At 41.8% G+C, this 18,619-nt stretch overlaps 1 protein-coding gene across 1 annotated transcript; it reads right to left on the bottom strand.

Annotated features, from left to right (window-relative positions):
- Positions 1–298: 298 nt before the first annotated feature.
- On the bottom strand, positions 299–13,757 carry LOC134346975 (gastrula zinc finger protein XlCGF26.1-like). Its single transcript, XM_063048901.1, has 2 exons — positions 13,605–13,757; positions 299–8,314 (listed from the first exon to the last, which is right to left on the bottom strand). The coding sequence occupies exon 2, from the start codon at positions 7,345–7,347 to the stop codon at positions 5,644–5,646; it is 1,704 nt and encodes a 567-aa protein (XP_062904971.1). The 5' UTR covers positions 7,348–8,314; positions 13,605–13,757; the 3' UTR covers positions 299–5,643.
- Positions 13,758–18,619: the final 4,862 nt, after the last annotated feature.

Raw genomic sequence — 18,619 nt, 5'->3', positions numbered from 1 at the left:
AGATTTATCACATATTGCATTGTGCTACTGCTGCAAAGTTAACAAATTTCACAACATATGTCAATGATATTAAACCCGATTCCGACAGAATGCCGAAGAAACTAGTTCTTACTTTCTCAGACAATTTGGAAGATAAAAGAATGTTCTTACCCCTTTTGTTGCACAGTAAAAATTCTCTATTTGTCTGGGATTGTTCCAAGTTCTAAATCCTGCCAACCACGCCAATTAACACAACTTCCGTGTTTAAATCAAGGCTTTTTTAGAAATCAGTAATGAAGCATAAAACTTGTTCCTTCAGGATAGTTTTATTAAAAGTTGATAGAACAGGAAAGGAGCAGTGACAAGGTCTACTACTTGGAGAGAAAAATTAAAGATATGGCACCTAGCATAAAACAACTACTTTTATACTCAAAGAGAAGAAAAATTCCACTCAAATCTATAGATAACAATAACCCAATTAGAAAGTACTTAGTGAATATTGCAGTAAAAATCAACCTATCAGAAAACACTTAGTCACTTAATGAAGTACAAAAAAAGCTCCAGAATTACACTTTTATATTACACAGTTCTGCATATAAACACTACTTAAAATGAAAGCAGATTATTAACAGTTAAACTGTAAAGAAAATAAGAATTAAACAGTCGGATCGAACAGACTCTCAGCACCTGTGCACTTGATTCACATTGAAAGTACACTGTGATGCTCAGAGATTTCTGGGTAAGAACAGTGCCAGTGAAAGTGTTTACAAGCATTACCTCCCTTCTGCCAAATGGCAACAATCCAGTCAACACTTTTATGAGAATTCAGCAAGTGCCCACAAGTAATAAGCTCATTGTCAACAGGCAGTGCGTCAACAAACAAAAATCAACCTTTTAATTCTGTCAATCAACTGCCAGATGCTACTATTTGTCATTTGTTGTCACAGCCCGCCTCCGAGCCCCAATGTCTACCCTGTGCTGACCCATCCCTGGTTTCTGACCTGCTCTACTGAACATCCAACTTGTTGTCTATTTTCAGCTTTCAGACTTTGTTGAACAGTGATGTATTTTAACAACCCAGCTTGTGACAGGCAACCCTTCAGAAGCAGTGAAAATGACCCATAACTTTGACATGAACAGGGAACAAGGAGGTTAATTTCCAATGTCATTTATCCTTGGCTGAGATGTTTGAGGAACAAAAGTCATGTCAGACATAACTGCAGACAGCTCGTCTTCTTCAGTCTGCAGAAAGTCACGTAGGAAATTCAAGGGAATACTTCTTCACCCACAGAGTGGTGACCGTTTGCAACCCATCACCACAGGCAGAGCAAGGGGTGAATGCAGGAATAGATTTAAAAGGACTGTTGTGGAATAGAAACACTGACAGGGACCAGAGGGCTGAGTTGACTCCCTACTGTGTACTGGATGTGTTGTAAATTCAGTAGGTACCTGAGACAGAGTTTAAAGTAGTTTAAAAGAGTTTAAAATTTATTTCTCACAGATCCAGAATACTAAACTCCAGTCCCATAAAAGGTGAGCATCAATAGAAGAAACTGCTCTCCTGACCAGGGTACGGCACTGGGTATACTTCATTAGGCGTTTGAAGTAAACGGGATGGTACTTTGACTGTTGACCACGACAAAATTAATAAATCTTTTCAAGAATTCTATACCTCTTTATACCAATCAGAATTTCCTGACGATTCTACCATAATGCATGAATTTTTAAGAAAATTGAATGTTCTGAAATTACCACTTAATGAATGTTTAACATTAGATGCACCCATTATGGAAGAAGAAATAAAGAAAGCAACTTCCTTGATGAATTCTGGTAAAGCACCCGGCCTGGATGGGTATACAGTAGAATTTTTAAAATCTTTTTCAAGTCTACTTTCTCCTTGGTTATGTAGAATTTTTAAGGGTGCCTTATTTGTAGGTAAATTACCACAATCTTTTTATGAAGCATCTATATCTTTAACTCCTAAAAAAGATAAAGACCCCACTGAATGTGCATCATATAGACCTATATCCTTGTTAAATGTGGACTCCAAAATTTTTTCCAAAATATTAGCCATTAGATTGTAAAATGTATTGCCACAAATTGTCTCTGATGACCAGACAGGATTTATTAAAAATCATTATTCATATTTTAATGTTAGGTTGATGAACACTGTATATACTTCTTCATCTAAAACTCCAGAATGTGTTATTCTGCTTGATGCCGAGAAGGCGTTTGATAGAATTGAATGGGAATATTTATTTAACATCCTTGAGAAATTTAATTTTAGCCCAAAGAAACTGCTCTCCTGACCAGGGTACAGCACTGGGTATACTTCACTAGGAGTTTGAAGTAAACGGGATATCATACACCTTTGGCTTCTGTACTTACTAATAATCAGAGATCCCCTTTTTTAGGCTTTTTCCAGGTACTAGACAGGGCTGTCCTTTAAGCCCTTTACTATTTGATATTGCCTTGGAGCCCTTGGAAATCGCTCTTCGTGATTCACCCAATATATTTGGCATTATTCGTGGGAATGAGACGCATGAGGTATCATTATATGCAGATGACCTGTTACTATATATCTCTAATCCAGAGAAATCCATCCCTGCAGTAATATTACTCCACTAATTGCTCAGTTTAGTAGTTTTTCTGGTTATAAATTGAATCTTAATAACAGTGAGCTTTTGCTATTAAATATGCAAGTTCCAATCTATAGACAATCACCATTTAGACTAGTTACTGATTATTTTACTTATTTGGGTGTTAAAATTACTAAGAAGCATAAGGATCTATTTAAAGTTAACTTTTTACCCTTAATTGATCATGTTAAACAACTGCTTACTAAATGGTCCCCATTGTCCCTATCATTGATTGGTCGAATCAATGCTATTAAGGTGATTACTTTACCTAAATTTCTGTATCTATTTCAGGCAGTACCAATCTTCATCTCTAAATCCTTTTTTGATATTATTGATTCTAAAATTTTTTCATATATATGGCAGATTAAAAATCCCAGATTAAGTAAGAAATATTTACAGAAATCAAACAAGGATGGCGGTTTGGCATTGCCCAACTTTAGATTCTATTACTGAGCAATTAATATTCAATATCTAACATTCTGGACACAACGTTGGATGAAATTCAATGTCCACGATGGGTGAACCTCAAGTGTGAGTCTGTACAGTGGTTCTCATTGGCTTCTATTTTAGGGGCTTTGCTTTCCTTTGTACTTACTAAACTGAATAAACAAACGATTAATCCAATAATTAAACATACCATACAAATATGGTTTAAGTTTCGTAAATTTTTTGGATTGAATAAATTTAGCCTATCAAGTCCTATTACATCCAATTTTTTCTTCCAACCATCCAGAACTGGTCAAGCTTTTATTTTATGGAAAACAAAGGGAATAATATGTTTTCGTGATTTATTCATGGAGAATTGTCTCATCTCCTTTGAACAGTTGTCTAATAAACTGTGTACATACATCTACTGATCCTTCTGGACACATCTTCAGTGATGTTCCTGGAATCATCGGGTGTTTTGGGTCTTTCAACATCACACAACCTCCTCGAGGTGACCCAGCCGGGGCTGATCAGACCCCAACTTGTGTCCAGATGGCTAGCTACTTATGACTCCATGGCTCCCCTCTTTTGAGCCACAGCCATCTTGAGGCCCTCTCTGCCACATCGGTGGTACTCTCCTCTTCCCCTCTCTGCCTAGATCACATATTTTCAGATATTTACAGATTAGAAACTTCTTGAAGGTTATTTTACCTACTTTTCCGATATCACATCAAACTGAAATTACAGAAAATACGTTTAGGTATGTCTGATAAAATTAAGAATGAATGGGAAAGAGAACTTCAGGTATCTTTACCCACAGAGAAATGGGAGAAAATTCTGCAACTAGTTAACACTTCTTCAATGTGTGCTAGACATGCTTTGATACAATTTAAGGTGGTTCATAGGGCCCATATGTCTAAGGATAAGTTAGCTCGTTTTCATGGTCATATAAATCCTGTCTGTGACAGATGTAATTCTGAGGTAGCTTCCTTGACACATATGTTCTGGTCTTGCCCTCTTTTGGAAAAATATTGGAAAGACATTTTTGATATTATTTCAGTAGTTTTGCGTATTGATTCACAACCTCATCCTATTACTGCTATTTTTGGACCACCAATGATAGAGTTTAGTCATTTATCCCCTTCAGCTTGTTATTTGATTGCATTTGTTACATTAATAGCCAGAAGATCCATCTTATTTAAATGGAAAGATCCGAATCCCCCTACTACATTCCAATGGTTTTCCCAAACTATCACATGTTTGAACTTGGAAAAAAATTAGGCGAGGTACCACTGATCCTTAAATTTGAAGAAAATTGGAGGCCATTTATTCAACATTTTCATATGATGTAAGCTGACCTTTTCTGAATCCTTTTTAATAACTTCTTGTTTGTGTACAGAGGAGCGGAGTTAATGACAAATAATGATCATAACCGATGAAATATGGCAGCCCAGTCTTTGTTTTGTTTTTTTTTTAGTGTAGGGGGTAAAAACTCTTTTTTTGAATCTTTTTCATGTTCAGTTATTAAGAGATTGGGAGGTTTAAATTAAATATGTTACTCCGAGTCTGTGTCAGTATACGTTAACCGTTATTAATGTAATCCCGATCTCTCTGTATCATTATCATTGTTATGTTATTAATTTGAAACTCAATATAAAAGATTGAAAAAGAAAGGAGTTTGAAAAGATTTGCTATGCCAACAAAAACACTCAAAAACTTCTATAGATGTATCATGGAGAACATTATGACAGTCTGCAACACTGTCTGGTATGGAGATTGGAAGGGGGGGGGGTGCTACCGCACAGGACCGACAGAAGCTGTAGACAGTCATAAATTTAGTTGGCTCCATCTTGGGTACTAGCCTACAAAGTACCCAGGGCATCTTTAAGGAGCGATGTCTCAGAATGGCAGAGTCCATTATTAAGATCCCCAGCACCCAGGACATGCCCTTTTCTCAGTTAACATCATGTAGGAGGTATAGAAGCCTGAAGGCACACACTCAGCGATTCAGGAACAGCTTCTTCCCCTCTGCCATCCGATTCCTAAATGAACATTGAATCCATGAACACTAACTTACTTTTTAAATGTATATTATTTCGCCTTCTTACATAATTTTTAATCTATTCAATATAAATATACTGTAATTGATTTATTGTTTTTTTTTCTTTTTCTTCTATATTATGTATGCATTGAACAGCTGCTAAGTTAACACATTTCACGACATGCCGGTGATAATAAACCTGATTCTGATGAGGAGCAGCAATAATTGCAGAGGTCAACGATAAGTCACTTTTGAACTTGCCTCTGGAGTCACCAACTGTGATGATTAGATATCCAGCACGTAGCTTATGTAAACATTTTCCCCAGTGTGAACTCAGTAATGTGCCATAATTGTGGATGACTGAGTGAATCCCTTCCCATGTTCAGTACCTATCCCAGTGTAAACTTGCTGGTGTGCCTTCAAGTGGACTGATTGAGTGAATCCCTTCCTATAATCAGGAGTTGAACAGCCTCTCCCCATTGTGAACTCGCTGATGTCCTCTCCCCAGTGTGAACTGATTGGTGTGTCTGTAGGATGCATAACTGAGTGAATCCCATCTCACACAGAACAAGTGAATTGTTTCTCTCCAGTGTGAACTTGCTGGTGTGTCCGCAGGTGGGATGACTGAGTGAATCCCTTCCGACATTCAAAGCAGGTGAACGGTTTCTCTCCAGTGTGAACTCGTTGATGCTCCTTCAGTTGAGATGACCGAGTGAATCCCTTCCCACAGTCTGAGCAGGTGAATGGCCTCTCCCCAGTGTGAAGTCGCTGATGTACTTTCAAGTCTGATGACCGAGTGAATTCTTTCCCACAATCCGAGCAGGTGAACGGCCTCTCCCCAGTGTGAATTCGCTGATGCTCCTTCAGTTGAGATGACTGAGTGAATCCCTTTCCACAGTCTGAGCAGGAGAATGGTCTCTCCCCAGTGTGAATTCGCTGATGTAACTTCAGTTGAGATGACCGTGCGAATCCCTTCCCACAGTTTGAACAGTTGAATGGTTTCTCCCCAGTGTGAACTCGCTGATGTTCCTTCAGTTGAGATGACTGAGTGAATCCCTTCCCACAGTCTGAGCAGGTGAACGGCCTCTCTCCAGTGTGAAATGTCTGGTGTATCAGTAGGTGAGATGATCGAGTGAATCCCTTTCCACAGTCTGAGCAGGTGAATGGCCTCTCCCCAGTGTGAACTCGCTGATGTTCCTTCAGTTGAGATGACCGAGTGTATCCCTTCCCACAGTCTGAGCATGTGAACGGCCTCTCCCCAGTGTGAACTCGCTGATGTACTTTCAAGTCTGAAGACCGACTGAATTCCTTCCCACAGTCTGAACAGGTGAACGGCCTCTCCCCAGTGTGAACTCGCTGATGTTCATTCAGTTGATATGACTGAGTGAATCCCTTCCCACAGTCTGAGCAGATGAATGGCTTTTCCCCAGTGTGAACTCGCTGGTGTCTCTGCAGTGTGGATGAGTGTGTGAATGCCTTCCCACACTCTGAGCAGATAAACGGCATCTCCCCAGTGTGAACTAACTGGTGTGCTAGTAGGTTAGATGACCGAGTGAATCCCTTTCCACATTCAGAGCAGATGAATGGCCTCTCCCCAGTATGAACTCGCTGGTGTGTCTGCAGGTTGGATTTCTGAGTGAATCCCTTCCCACAGTCTGAGCAGGTGAATGGTTTCTCCTCAGTGTGAACCAACTGGTGTTTCTGCAGGTTTGACGAATGAGTGAAGTTCTTCCCACAGTCTGAGCAGGTGAATGGTTTCTCTCCAGTGTGAACTCGCTGGTGTCTCTGTAGTGTGGATAAGTGTGTGAATGTCTTCCCGCAGTCTGAGCACGTGAACGGCCTCTCCCCAGTGTGAACTAACTGGTGTATCAGTAGGTGAGATGACCGAGTGTATCCTTTTCCACAGTCTGAGCAGGTGAATGGCCTCTCCCCAGTGTGAAGTCGCTGATGTACTTTCAAATGATATGACCGAGTAAATTCCTTCCCACAGTCTGAGCAGGTGAATGGTTTCTCTCCAGTGTGAATCCGCCGATGTTCATTCAGTTGACATGACTGAGTGAATCCTTTCCCACATTCAGAGCAGGTGAACGGCCTCTCCCCAGTGTGAACTCGGTAATGTGACACAAGGGTAGATGACTGAGTGAACCCCTTCCCACATTCAGAGCAAGTGAATGGTTTCTCCCCAGTGTGAACCCGCTGGTGTCTCTGTAGTGTGGATGAGTGTGTGAATGCCTTCCCACAGTCTGAGCAGGTCAACGGCATCTCCCCAGTGTGAACTGACTGGTGTGCCAGTAGAAAAGATGACTAAGTGAATCCTTTTCCACACACAAAAAAAGGGGAAGAGCCTCTCTCACATATGAACCCACTGGTGTACCAGCAGGTGAAATGACTGAGTGTATCCCTTCCCAAAGTCTGAGCAGGTGAATGGCTTTTCCTCAGTGTGAACTGATCGCTGGGTCAGTAGGTTAGATGACTGAGTGAAAGTTTTCCCACAATCAGAGCAGATGTAAAGCTTCTAATGAGTATGAACTCAGTCGTGTGTCAGGTATTCAGAGGACCGAGTGAAGCTCTTCCCACATGCAGAACAGTTGAGCAATCTCTCTCCCCGGTGAACTCAGTGATGTGTCCACGATGGGATGAGTGACTGAATCTCTTCCCACAGTCTGAGCAGGTCAACGTTCTCTCACTGGTGAACTTTCTAATATACCTTTAGCATTGATTGCAGAGTGAATTGCTTCCTGTAGTCAGAACACGTGGAGAATCTCACTACGGTGTAAATTGCTGATGTATCTTCAGGCTGGATGACTGAGTAGATCCCCTCCCACACACAGAGCAGGTGAATGATCTTTTTCCCACTGTGAATTCACTGTGTGGCTGCAGGTAAGCTGTGAGTGAATCCCTTCCCACGCTGAGAGAAGGAGAATGATATCGCACTGCAATCAATTCTCTGGCAATTCAGAAAGTCAGGTGTCAGGCATTTTGAATCCCTTGCATAATCAATGCAGTTGAAAACTGATCTCCAGTGAATAAATGCTGGAACACCCTGGTTCCACTGGGTTACACAGAGTTACAAAAGAAAAGTTCATTTCAGACACAAAGTGCGTTTCCAGCTGGGATGATGTTGCCAAGAAAATATCTGGTCAATCCTTAAATATCTGGACAGAGACAGCAAAACAGAAGTGGTGTTGTGTTTGAGGTTCCCATACACAAATTTTCTGCCGATTCTAACCTGTAAAAATATTTGCAAAAGGCATCAATGGGTGAAGGAGAATATTTCAGGTGAGATTTTAGTCTGTGGTGAGCTCTGACAGCACATTATTATGAAGTTCAACTCAAGTTGGAGGAATTCCCCATCTCCTAACTGGTCACAGATCAGGCACCCTGACTGACCATCTGATTGTATCCCTGTCCGTACCAGAATGGGCCATTTCTGCCTTTCACCAATCTGTGACGACTCAGTTTGTCTCTCTCCATTAGTAATATCTCAAATTCTGGTTATGTCCCTCAGTGCTACGAAGAGCACTTGATATTATCTATCTGATCCTAGAGATTTTCTAATTAGTCTGATCCCTACCCCCAAGTTGATTGGCAGTGTTGAACATCACAATAGCAATGACAATGAATATGGTGTGGAGGGCAGTAGTCTTTCTCACTGGAGTGTGCCAATTTTGTGATGTGGAAGCTACAGGTCAGTTGTTATCTAGGACAAAGGTGTGTAATGTCATTTATGTACCCAGAGAGAATGGTACAAAACAAGTCCTCACATATAGAATGGGCCTGAACGATAGGAGATAGAAAAAAAAAAGCAATTTTCTCAAGAACCAGATTATTCAGGAGGCTGAGGGGGTGATAGAGGGGTCATATGGATTCTGTGGACAAGAATGCCATTCTTGGATGGTATGTTGCCTCCCATGAGCCACAGTCCAGGACACCTTGCATTGAGCCCTCAGCATTCTGAAGTGAAAGGGTGAACACCCAGAGGTCGTGGTCCACGTAGGTACCAATGACATAGGTAGAAAGAGTGACGAGGTTCTGCAAAGTGAATTCAGAGAGTTAATGCTAATTAAAGGTCAAGACTCCGGAATTGCCAACTCAGCATTGCTGGCCATCCACATGCTAGTGAGGCCAGAATGAGGAAAATTATACAGTTTAATATGTGGCTAAGGAGTTGGTGTAGGAGAGAGGGCATAAGATTTTTGGATCACTGGGTTCTCTTTCAGAGAAGGTGGGACCTGTACAAAAGAGACAGTTTTCACTTGAACTGAAAGGGGATTAATCTCCTAGTGGGAAGGTTTGCTAATACTGCACAGTGGGGTTTAAACTAGCATTGCAGGGGATGACAACCAGAGTGTCAGAAGAGTTAGTGGAGAGGTTATGGAGACAGATGTTGTTAACACCTCAGGCAAAGTCGGGAACCAAAAGGTTAAGCATGGTGTAACTAATATCCTTTCTTTTTCAATCTTTTTATTAATTTTCAAATGCATAAATATAACAACAATACTAGTACAAAGAGATTGGGATTACTCATTAGCATATGTGAATATAAACTACAGATAACACAAGCATACTAAGCCTCCCAAACTCTTAATGTAATTAAACATAATAAAGAGAAAAATGAAAAAAATGTCAAGAAAAAAAAACCAAATTAGTTTAGTTTTTGTTTTTTTTTCTAATTTAGGGTGTGACTAATATCCTGAACGGTGTAAGAAGTATCATTGAAAAAGTAGATAAGCTCAGGCCAGGATCGACACCTTGAATTACGACATTGTAACCATTAGTGACACTTGGTTGCAGGAGGGGCAGGACTGGCAGCTCAATGTCCCAAAATTCTGTTGTTTTAGACGTGATAAGAGTGGGAGCGATGGCGTTACTAGTCAGGGAAACTGTTATGGCAGTGTTCAGTCAGGACAGCCTGGAGATCTTGACCAATGAGGTATTATGGGTGGAACTGAGAAATAAGAAAGTATGACCACATTAATGGGCTATATTATAGATCATCCAACAGTCCGAAGGATTTAAAGGAACAAATTTGCAGAGAGATTGCAGACAGTTGCAAGGATTGTTCTATTAGGTGACTTCAACTTTCCACATATTTACTGGGACTTCCATAATGTAAATGGAGCAGATGGGATAGAGTTTCTCAAATGCCATTAGTTTCACAGTAGATATGCAAAAAGATAGGCCTGGTTGGAAGGCTGAGATTTTAAATTGAAGAAAGGCTCATTTGGGTGGTATGAGAATGGATCTGGCAGATGTGGATTGGGACAGGTTGTTTCTGGCAACAAAAAGGAGGTTAATTGTTGGTAGGCACAAATGAACTGCTTATAGACAATAGACAATAGGTGCAGGAGTAGGCCATTCGGCCCTTTGAGCCAGCACCACCATTCACTGTGATCATGGCTAATCATCCACAATCAGTATCCAGTTCCTGCCTTATCCGAATAACCTTTGATTCCGCTATCTTTAAGAGCTCTATCCATCTCTTTCTTGAAAGCATCCAGAGACGCGGCCTCCACAGCCTTCTGGGGCAGAGCATTCCATATATCCACCACTCTCTGGGTGAAAAAGTTTTTCCTCAACTCCATTCTAAATGGCCTACTCCTTATTCTTAAACTGCAGCCTCTGGTTCTGGACTCACCCATCAGCAGGAACATGCATCCTGCCTCCAGCATGTCCAAACCCTTAATAATCTGATATGTTTCAATAAGATCCCCTCTCAGCCTTCTAAATTCCAGAGTATACAAGCCCAGTCGCTCCAATCTTTCAACATATGACAGTCCCGCCATCCCGGAAATTAACCTTGTGAACCTGCGCTGCACTCCCTCATTAGCAAGAATGTCCTTCCTCAAATTTGGAGACCAAAACTGCACACAGTACTCCAGGTGTGGTCTCACCAGGGCCCTGTACAGCTGCAGAAGGACCTCTTTGTTCTTAAACTCAGTTCCCCTTGTTATGAAAGCCAGCATGCCATTAGCTTTCTTCACAGCCTACTGTACTTGCATGCTTGCTTTCAGTGACTGATGTACAAGAACACCTAGATCTCATTGTACTTCCCCTTTTCCCAACTTGACTCTATTTAGATAATAATCTGCCTTCCTGTTCTTACCACCAAAGTGGATAACCTCACATTTATCTACATTAAACTGCAGCTGCCATGCATCTGCCCATTCACCCAGCCCGTCCAAGTCACCCTGCGTTCTCATAACATCCTCCTCACACTTCACACTGCCACCCAGCTTTGTGTCATCGGCAAATTTGCTAATGTTACTTTTAATTCCCTCATCTAAATCATTAATATATATTGTAAACAGCTGCGGTCCCAGCACTGAACCCTGCGGTACCCCACTGGTCACCGCCTGTCATTCCGAAAGGGACCCATTAATCACTACTCTTTGTTTTCTGTCAGCCAGCCAATTTTCAATCCATGTCAGTACTCTGCCCCCAATACCATGTGCCCTAATTTTGCCCACTAATCTCCTATGTGGGACTTTATCAAAGGCTTTCTGGAAGTCCAGGTACACTACATCCACTGGCTCTCCCTTGTCCATTTTCATAGTTACATCCTCAAAAAATTCCAGAAGGTTAGTCAAGCACGATTTCCCCTTCGTAAATCCATGCTGACTCGGACCGATCCTGTTACTGCTATCCATATGTGTTGTAATTTCATCTTTTATAATTGATTCCAGTATCTTTCCCACCACCAATGTCAGGCTAACCGGTCTATAATTCTCTGTTTTCTCTCTTCCCCCCGTCTTGAAGAGAGGGACAACATTAGCCACCCTCCAATCCACAGGAACTGATCGTGAATCTATAGAACATTGGAAAATGATTACCAAATTGTCCACGATTTCTAAAGCCACCTCCTTAAGTACCCTGGGATGCAGACCATCACGTCTCAGGGACTTATCAGCCTTCAGACCCAACAGTCTATCCAACACCATTTCTTGCTTAATATAAATTTCCTTCAGTTCATCCATTACCCTATGTCCTTTGGCCACTATTATATCTGGGAGATTGTTTGTGTCTTCCCTAGTGAAGACAGACCCAAAGTACCTGTTCAACTCGTCTGCCATTTCCTTGTTCCCCATAATAAATTCAGCTGTTTCTGTCTTCAAGGGCCCAATTTTGGTCTTAACTATTTTTTTCCTTTTCACATATCTAAAGAAGCTTTTACTATCCTCCTTTATATTCTTGGCTAGTTTACCCTCGTACCTCATTTTTTCTCCACGTATTGCCTTTTCAGTTACTTTCTGTGCTCTTTAAAAGTTTCCCAATCCTACGGCTTCCCACTCGTCTTTGCTATGTTACACGTCTCTTTTATTTTTATACTGTCCATTACTTCCTTGTCAGCCACAGCCTCCCCTTACTCCCCTTAGGATCTTTCTTCCTCTTTGGAACAAACTGATCCAGCACCTTCTGCATTATTCCCAGAAACACTTGCCATTGCTGTTCCACTGTCATCCCTGCTAGGGTATTGTTCCATTGAACTTTGGCCAGCTCCTCCCTCATAGCACCATAGTTCCCTTTGTTCAACTGTAATACTGACACTTCCAAGTTTCCCTTCTTGGAGGATAATAAATGTAAGAGAACACTTAAGAAGGAGATCAGGAGGGCTAAAAGAAGTCATGAGGTTGCCCTGGAAGACAAGACGAAAGAGAATACTAAGGGGTTCTACAGATATGTTACCAGCAAAACGATTGCAAAGGACAGAATCGGTCCTCTGGAAGATAAGAATGGTCATCCATGTGTGGAGCCAAAAGAGATGGAGGGGGATCGTAAATCTTTTTTTTTGCATCTGTACTTACTCAGGAGATGGACACAGTCTATCTCAATGTTTGAGATAAGTTTGGATAAGTACATGGATAGTATGTGTTAGGCAAGCTATGGTCCCAGTGCAGGTCAATGGGAGTGAGCAGTTTAAATGATTCTCGCGGACTAGAAGGGCTGGACAACCTGGTAGTGTGCTGTACCTTCTCTGACTCTGAAGGAAGGAAGGAAGGATGGATTTTGTTCTTTCCCCCCCCCCCCCCACGTCACTAATTGATATTTTAATTCACTGGAAGGTAGACTCTTCACCTGAGATTAACTCTGAACTATATTTTAGTTCAGAGTTCCTAATCCTTGGATTTACATGACTGGAGCTCGACAGTATCTGGGAGAACCATCCACTTCCACTTGCTCCACATTGCTTCCAAACAGACACGGACTAGCTAGCAATATACGGGTAGGGTCACCCATGGCTGCTTCTTTACCCAGAAACCCCCAGGAACGAGATCTCGGTCTATCCGTCACGGTCCCAGCAATGCGCATGTGCTAGAGAAATAGTGCCATCACTTTCGCTCATCAGCTGAAAGCTGCCGGAGGTCCAGATACGGATCGTGCGGCTGAGAGAGAAGAAAAGGATCGGGACTATCTCGGGGTGTAGGACCACAGTGTGTCTAAAGCTCTCAGGAATTCTCCCTCAGTCGCGGTGTGGACGCCGATGCCGACGAAATCCCCGCCCGGAACCCGGATCATACCTGCTGCCGATCCTCCTGAGGGTCTTGTTCACGCAGCGCATGTGCGATTTCCAGAAAGATCTGCGACCCTCACGCCTGCGCATTGGATCGTCTGATCAGCGGCGGCGAATTCTGAAGCGCCGAGGTGTCTGGGTAACTGAGGTGTCTCTATACATGTCTGCAAACTGCGGTTACCCTATGTCACATGGCTCAAAACCAGTCAATGTGCACCTCAGGGGTGTTTGGTTAGCTTACTGCTCTACTCCCTCTACACCCATGCCTGTGTGGCTAGGCATAGCTCAAATACCATCTATAAATTTGCAGACGATACAACCATTGTTGGTAGAATCTCAGGTGGTGACGAGAAGGCATACAAGAGTGAGATATGCCAATTAGTGGAGTGGTGTCGCAGCAACAACCTGGCACTCAATGTCAGTAAGACGAAAGAGCTGATTGTGGGCTTCAGGAGGGGTAAAATGAAAACACTACCAATCCTCATCGAGGGATCAGAAGTGGAGAGAGTGGACATTTTCAAGTTCCTGGGTGTCAAGATCTCTGAGGACCTAACCTGGTCCCAACATATCGATGCAGTTATAAAAGAAGGCAAGACAGTGGCTATACTTCATTGGGAGTTTGAACAGATTTGGTATGTCAACCAAAACACACAGAATCTTCTAAATGTACCGTGGAGAGCATTGTGACAGGGTGCAACACTGTCTGGTATGGGGAATTACTACACAGGACCAAAATAAGCTGCAGAGGGTTATAAATTTAGTCACCTCCATCTTGGGTACCAGCCTACAAAGTACCCAGGACATCTTCAAGGAACGGTGTCTCAGAAAGACATTTCAGTGTCTCAGAGATCCATTATTAAGGATCTCCAGCACCCAGAGCATGCCCTTTTCTCACTGTTACCATCAGGTAGGAGGTATAGAATCATTAAGGCACAAACTCAGTGATTCAGGAGCAGTTTCTTCCCTTCTGCCATCCAATTCCGAAATGGCCATTGGAGCTTTGGACACTACCTCACTTTTTTAATATACAGTATTTCTGTTTTTGCACGATTTTTTATCTATTCTATATACTATACAGTACAGTAATTTATTCATTCTAATTTTTATTTTGTTTTTTTTTCTCTTCTATATTATGTATTGCATTGAACTGCTGCTGCTAAATTAACAAATTTCATGTCACATGCCGGTGACAATAAACCTGATTCTGATTCAGTGTTTTTATGTAGACCACTCAGAGGCTATTTTAACTAAAAAACAACAGATAGTCAGTGTGTCAAATGTCAAAGTCGATTTACAAATACAAATAGAAAACACACGAGATTCTACAGATGCTGAAAATTAGAGCCACACTTAGAAAGTTCTGGGGGAACTCAGCAGGACAGGTAGCATCTAAGCAGAGGAATTATCTGTGGAGGCATGGTGAGGGGTCTCAGCTCCAATTGTCAACTGCTTATTCCTCTCCATAGATGCTGCTTGACCCACTGAGTTCCTCCAGCATTTTGCAGAAATAAACATTTTTTCAATCAATCAGTTTCCAAATGTTGCTGATCTTTCATTGATAGCTACATACTCCTGCTCTGATTCCCTCTTTCTCCTCCCAATAAAGTCTATCTCCCTTGTCTTTCCAGAGCACCAAAGCCTTGGCTTTTGCTGGGTCCCCCTTTGGTTTCTGAGCCTGATCCATTGAAGATTTACCCACCATTCAGCTGTCAGACAATAGTAGACTTTAGAGTGTCCATTGCAACAACTGAGCTGCATAAGCCACAATCTTTTGCAATCAGTGAAAATGACCCAAAATGTTGAAAAGAGCACTGAAGAGGTTAAACCGCCTGTAACATTCTTCGTTGGCCCAGAGCCCTGAAGAATGAGGAATGTCAGGGACAAAACCACAGTGAGCCCATTGTCTTCTTCAGTCTATGGAAAATCATGCAGGAAATTCCAGGGAAACCTCTTCACCCACGGTGGTGACCAGTTGCATCCTGTCATGAGATGAACAACAGAGGTGGATTTAAAGGTACTGATATGGAACAGAAAGACAGGCAGGGACCAGCTGGACTGAGTGGCCTCTCTACTGTACAATGGGCCTGTGGCAGGCAGTAAGCACCTGAGACACAGGATTTCAAATAGAACTGATTTACAGTAGCATGCAAAAGTTTGGGCAACCCTGGTCAAAATTTCTGTTACTGTGAATAGCTAAGGGAGTAAAAGATGACCTAATTTCCAAAAGGCATAAAGTTAAAGATGACACATTTCTTTAATATTTTAAGTAAGATTACTTTTTTTATTTCCATCTTTTACAGTTCCAAAATAACAAAAAAGGAAAAGGGCCCAAAGCAAAAGTTTGGGCACTCTGCATGGTCAGTACTAGGTAACAACTCCTTTGGCAAGTATCGTAGCTTGTAAACGCTTTCTGTAGCCAGCTAAGAGTCTTTCAATTCTTGTTTGCGGGATTTTTGCACATTCTTCCTTGCAAAAGGCTTCTAGTTCTGTGAGATTCTTGGGCCGTCTTGCATGCACTGCTCTTTTGAGGTCTATCCACAGATTTTCGATGATGTTTAGGTCGAGGGACTGTGAGGGCCATGGCAAAACCTTCAGCTTGCGCCTCTTGAGGTAGTCCATTGTGGATTTTGATGTGTTTGGGATCATTATCCTGCTGTAGAAACCATCATCTTTTCATCTTCAGCTTTTTTACAGATGGTGTGATGTTTGCTTCCAGAATTTGCCGGTATTTAATTGAATTTATTCTTCCCTCTACCAGTGAAATATTCCCCATGTCACTGGCTGCAACACAAGCCCAAAGCATGATCGATTCACCCCCGTGCTTAACAGTTGGAGAGGTGTTCTTTTCATGAAATTCTGCACCCTTTTTTCACCAAATATACTTTGCTCGTTACGGCCAAAAGGTTCTATTTTAACTTAATCAGTCCACAGGATTTGTTTCCAAAATGCATCGGGCTTGTTTAGATGTTCTATTGCAAACTTCTGTTGCTGAATTTTGTGGTGAGGATGCAGGAAAGGTTTTCTTCTGATGACTCTTCCATGAAGGTCACATTTGTGCAGGTGTCGCTGCACAGTAGAACAGTCCACCACCACTCCAGAGTCTGCTAAATCTTCCTGAAGGTCTTTTGCAGTCGAACGGGAGTTTTGATTTGCATTTCTACTAATCCTACGAGCAGTTCTCTCAGAAAGTTTTCTTGGTCTTCCGGACCTCAACTTGACCTCCACCGTTCCTGTTAACTGCCATTTCTTAATTACATTATGAACTGAGGAAACGGCTACCTGAAAACACTTTGCTATCTTCTTATAGCCTTCTCCTGCTTTGTGGGCATCATTTATTTTAATTTTCAGAGTGCTAGGCAGCTGCTTAGAGGAGCCCATGACTGCTGATTGTTGGGACAAGGTTTGGCGAGTCAGAGTATTTATAAAGCTTTGAAATTTGCATCACCTGGGCTTTCTTAACGATGGCTGTGAACAAGCCATAGCCCTAACAAGTTAATTAAGGTCTGAAACCTTGGTAAAAGTTATTTGAGAGCTCAAATCTCTTGGGGTGCCCAAACTTTTGCATGGTGCTCCTTTCCTTTTTTTCCCCACTCTAAAATTGTACAGAACAAAAATAATACACTAATCTTGCTAAAAGTGTTGAGAAGAATGTTTCATCTTTAACTTTATGACTTTTAGAGACCAGTTCATCTTCTACTCACTTAACTATTCACTGTAACAGAAATTTTGACTGGGGTGCCCAAACTTTTGCATGCTACTGTATTTCTCACAGATCCACAGTGTTAAATACTAGTCTATTTTCAAAGTAAAATTTATTATCGGAGTACAGACTGGTGGTGACTGTAAATGAAACTCACACTGGGTCCCCTGGAATTTCACCTGCAGTGGTTGGGTACGTGAATACGTATGTTCCATGCCTTCGAACCCAGAGTGATTGTAGCGTCTGATAGCCGGTATCCCTTTTCCTGTACCATCATGAACAGAATTAGAATTGCAGCATCTTGCAATATTATATTGGGCTCTTCCTGAGGGGTGGTATTCACGGTAGGAAGCATCCTTCCTCCTGCTGAACATATTCACCTTTCATGTTAGTTCCCTTTGGGGTTGATCGGGATTTGAAAGCTGGGTCCCAGTGATATGTTAAAGCTCGTCGCATTCGATTTCGGTCATTGTCAGGCCAATCCATATTATTAGTTTTAATCCTGTTGGCTAATTTATTTGGTAAGCACTTGAGCAGTAGGGCATTAAACTGGGGGAACGGATTCCCGTTATTAAAGGCTTGGTCTCCTGCGAAAGTGGCGTAGCAGGCCATAAATCACTCCCAATAGTCTGGTCCGGATTTCCCAGGCTTAGGTTTGCATTCAAGTACTTTAGTGATATTTACAGGTTGTTGGGGAGCCTTCTCCAGGCTTGAATAATCTGGTCTGTCTGTTCATTCTCATTATGGATTCCCGCCAGTAACTCCTGATAAGTTTGGTATCTTAATTCTGCCTTCCATTTCCACCGCTCATCAGATGAGAGAATCATGCAGCAAAGACCAAATAAATCTTGCGGGGTTGCGTTATACATTTGTATAGTACTGCGGACATACCAAGCAAACTGTGCTGGTTTTTCTCTTCTATTCAGGGCCTGATTCATGGTCGTTACCATCTCTTGAGGCTTTCAGTGTGCATACAAGAGTTACTGAGGGCTGTCCTGTAATGTATTGTGTGAGTATTATTAGCGTCAGAGTGTGTATGACATCAGGACGTAGAGAAGTAAGAATAGAAGCCTGGTGAATAAACGTGGTTGTTCAATCTACAGCGGTGCCCAAGTCACATCAATATTATATGGTGTAAGAAGAAATCGCAAAAAAAAGGAAGAGAAGACGCGTAAAAGATGTCACAGTTACAGCCACCGTCAAGTTTAAACCTACAAGGTAACCTTGCTAAGAACTGGAAAATGTGGATCCAGAAGTTTGAGCTGTTTTGCAGTGCTAACGGCGTAGCTGAAAAGACGGAGAAAGTGCAATGTGCTACGTTT

This window comes from Mobula hypostoma, chromosome 5 (genome assembly GCF_963921235.1).
Source record: "Mobula hypostoma chromosome 5, sMobHyp1.1, whole genome shotgun sequence".
NCBI lineage: Eukaryota > Metazoa > Chordata > Chondrichthyes > Myliobatiformes > Myliobatidae > Mobula > Mobula hypostoma.
The sequence above is the reverse complement of the archived record's forward strand: the minus strand, read 5'-3'. Positions and strand labels throughout refer to the sequence as shown.